At 35.6% G+C, this 4,073-nt stretch overlaps 1 protein-coding gene across 2 annotated transcripts in view; it reads right to left on the bottom strand.

The window, feature by feature from the left end:
* Positions 1-234: 234 nt before the first annotated feature.
* The window catches only part of lrrc56 (leucine rich repeat containing 56), an 18,437-nt gene continuing 14,598 nt past the window's right edge, over positions 235-4,073 (bottom strand). For both annotated transcript variants that reach the window (XM_015375741.1, XM_015375742.1), the window contains exon 12: positions 235-3,010. In XM_015375741.1, the coding sequence (XP_015231227.1) occupies positions 2,845-3,010 (166 nt within the window). In that variant the 3' untranslated portion in view covers positions 235-2,844. The remainder of the gene's footprint in view (positions 3,011-4,073) is intronic.

Below are 4,073 nucleotides of genomic sequence, written 5' to 3'. Positions count from 1 at the left end.
AGGAATTATATTATTAATCAAAAGCTTTGCTTTTCACTTCGACCAATTTGCTACTAAGGTGGAATGCAATAGCACCAGCATCTCTTCAGACAAAACCCCAATTCAGCTTTTAATCTCCAGCCTTGTCCTTCATAGAATAGACCAATTTGCTCCTCTAGTAAGGCAAGGCAAGGCAAGTTTATTTATATTTCACAATTCAGTACAAAAACAATTTAGTGTTAATTAAATAAACAATAACATATAAGTAAAATAAAAGCAGATTAAATGCAAGTAAAGATAAAAACATAACTTAAAACAAATAAAACACATCTTAAGACAAGTAGAGTATTAAAGAACCATGCCCTTTGCCCCACCATCACTTGAGATAGGGGGTTTGAGCACACTAAGGAATCTGTAGGGTATGTTGTCCTTGGTTTTGGCTCCTGGTAGGGATTTCCATGGCAATTGGCCCTAGGGGAGTGTCAAACAAAAAAAAAAATTGCACAACCTCACTGATTTTAAATTAGTTGTTAATAGGAAGTGACCAATGCAGCTTAACTGAGTCAGGCCTTGGGGGAGCTCACTAGCAATCCCCCAGAGATTGAACCTTAGCTTCTGGAGCTCAGCATAAAAAAGCATCAGGAGGCTTCATCCACCAACTGCAGGAACCCCAAGCTTGGGTGTGGCGTGAGCTGAGTAACAGTGGCATGCTGTTAAGATAACTTTCTTTTTTTTTTTTTACTATTATCTGTCATACTTTAAATACAAAATGAAATGTCATACCTTCACTGAAACCTCCACTTCACTGTGTTAGGATTATTTTCACCCTGATAAAGTACCGTTTTTACAGGAACCTTAAAACTCAGTATTAGAGGAACGATGGATTTTTCTTTTACAGAGTCATATTTTTCATCCATCCCTCCCAAACCACAGCCAGATAACAGCCCTCATTATCACTGATAGTTGGAGATTGCCGGAAAGCATCTCTGGCTCCAGATATGTGAATAATATTTTTGAGAGAATTGGGAAGAGTCCTTGAACTGTACAGGTGGAAATTATCCCAATCATCCACAATTATTGGTTTTGTTCCATTTAACTCCATTCTTCTCTATTTGTGTCTTAACATGTGATCCCAAAATAATGATAGAAAGTTTTAAAAACACCTGACAGAGTTTGGTAATCTTTCAGATAAAAAAAAACTGCATGACCGAGTCATGGGAGGTGGTACAGTTATGGAAATTCTTCCTGGAAGATAAGACATGCAAAAACACCTTACATAACAACTGTCTGCCATCTCTTTACCTATTGGGCAAGTTTTCCCAGTTAATACATCCTATAAGCATACTGTTATCTCTTAATCCAACACAAAAGCCTGTGCATGAAAGGCTGAAATATACCGACTGCTTAGGTGTGCAAATGTTCATTTCAGGTAATCTAGGCGAGAATAGAAACATCAACTTTGCGGTTAAAGCAGTTCCCCTGAAATGAAGCTAAATGTAATGATGTTTGTGACAGCTTCCAAACAAACTTGTCTCAACATCATATGCCCTCGAGTATTGCAGAGCTATTAGGCGTCTTGTCCTCATCCACCCGAGTGGTTTTCAGTGGGTTCATGTGTTGTTTCTCAGATTGTCCTTCACAGTTCATCAGAGAGGTAATTTCCAATTACTTTAGGAAAACAGTTAGCAGTAAGTCACAATAACAATATTTGAACTTCAATTGGAGGTGATTTGTTCCACCGCGTTTCATATCATGAATCAGCTTTATATTCCTTTCTGCTTTAAATTTTAATTAGTGTATGCTTTAAAGACAAGCTAAAAAACATTGTGATATATCGCACTCTCATGGAAATGATGGGGTGAACAGATAGCTAAAAGGTCTGAAGTTTTATGGCGTCATGGATTTCCTGTAAGAAAAGGGAATAAACGTGTTGCTTTAAAAGTGTACTACTTTTGCCCTCTAGAGGCTTACATCAGTTATAGCCACAATCAGATGACGCTGGAGAAAATCTCCTTTCTATGCTTGTTTTATAGACAAACTTTAACAAAAAATAAACAATTAAACTTATTATCAAAACCTTTTCTTAAACATGCTGAAAGTACAAACTTTTGACAAACCTTTTAACTTAAAATTGGTATCCTGCAAGTTCAACAAACTACCGTAACAAAAAATATAAGTTTCTTAAAACACAAACACTCCCAGCTTGCTCAAAACATGTAACATGTTCTAAATTATTAATTTCTGATGGCTGAAATGCATGGATGCGTTCCAGTTTGGATATTTTCATAAACTTCTCTTGGGTCTCTCTGCATCTCTTAATGTTCACTTTCCATAGGTCTTCTGGGACATTGTGTTCTTTAAGCTGCTGATGTGATTTCAGTAAGTTTAATGTGGTAAGCTACACTAAAATATAGATATTTTATGTCCAGAATTGCCTCAAGGCTGATTTGAAAGAGATACAGGAGACTGTATGGAAGTAAGTAATTGTAAAATACTCAACATTTTCATTAGTAATATTCAGATATTAGTTTAGGCTTAAATACAAGGGTGTCAAATTTTTTAAAGGTCTTTTTTTCTCATCAACTCTTGTCTGTGTTTTCATTTTCTGCTGTACTCTCATGTGCATGATAGTAAATATAAATTACCCAGAGTTGAATGGACAAAGTAAAAGAGAAACGAGGAGGCCTTTTGTGGCCTCTCAGTGGAAAAGTGGGTAAAACTGCTGCCTTGCAGCAAACAGGTTCTGGGTCCCGCTTCCTGCCCATTGACAACTGGAGATAGGCACCAGCACCCCTCACGGCCACAGGATAAAGTGTGACAGAAATGGATGGAGGCCCATTGCCTAAAAGGCAAGCCAGTCTGGTGTCAGTCTAGGTGTGAGCTCCCTCTGTAGGGTTGGAGCAGATGGTGCAAGTAATGTTTTTGCAGGGCTGCTTCAGCAGTGTGAGGGCGGGACATTTTGGGGCCCTCTGGGTCCTTGGTCTTCTTTTGCTTGTGGGTCAAACGTAGACCACTCATGTCCGTATCCGCACTGAAAGAAAGGAAACCTTTGTTGAGGTCTACACATGAAATAATAGTTGAACATGTAAATCCAGTTTAAATTGCAGTAACACCAGAGTTATTTAATATATCCTTTTTACCAACATCTTAAGGACACATAGACCCCAATTAAATAAATTATTAATTGGAGACTCATCAACTAAATGTTATCGTGTGAAATCCGAATGAGGAATACAAAACACTTACAACGCATAGAAATTATTATTAAAAAATATTTTTAATTAAAAAGTTGTATATCCTAAAACCTAAAAAGCTGATACAGTAAGAGACTGTAAGAGGAGAAAATATATTACAAAAGGTAATGTTGTATTCTCTCATTACTAAAACATTTCCCAAGGTATGTCTGTTATTTCTAATTAATAAAAGTTTCTAATATTAAATTACAATTCTTTATCAGCATTCAAAAGTATCAATAATAATTAAAAAATAATCATATTGAAAATTCATAGACTGAAATATGTCAAATGTACACATTTAATGATTTGCTGATCGTATGCTGTCATGCCTTAATATCTGTTTTTTAAAGAAAGACACTTTTTGTTTCATAACTGGCTATTGTAACAATTATAATCCGTCATTTAAAAAACAGCATCTAAAAGCATCTGATTAAATTTTTTCATAATTAGATACGTAAAAGATTGTTTAACAGATATTCACTGCTATCATCTGGACATTACTTGTCTGTAGTCAATGGATGAATGTAAACATTTTTGTTTGATTGTTTTCTTTATTGAAATAGTAAGAAAAAAAACAATTATCTATTATTTTATAGATGTCAGATTAATACAAGGAATTCCTTAAATGGCGGGAAAACTCAAAAAGTAATACTATATCATGTCATGGTTTTGGTTATGTTGTGCTTTACTTTGCTCCTTGTTTTCTAGTTTTATTGGTTTAATTCCTATTTTGTTGTAATTTCTAGATTTATGTTAGTTCTCATGTTTTTCTGTTGTCCTCTGTTGCCCTCTTGTGTGTGTGTGTGTGTGTGTGTGTGTGTGTGTGTGTGTGTGTGTGTGTGTGTGTGTGTGTGTGTG

Source organism: Cyprinodon variegatus, unplaced genomic scaffold (assembly GCF_000732505.1).
Source record: "Cyprinodon variegatus isolate N-32 unplaced genomic scaffold, C_variegatus-1.0 Scaffold124, whole genome shotgun sequence".
Lineage (NCBI taxonomy): Eukaryota > Metazoa > Chordata > Actinopteri > Cyprinodontiformes > Cyprinodontidae > Cyprinodon > Cyprinodon variegatus.
Note: the sequence above shows the minus strand (reverse complement) of the source record. Positions and strands in the feature narration are given on the sequence as shown.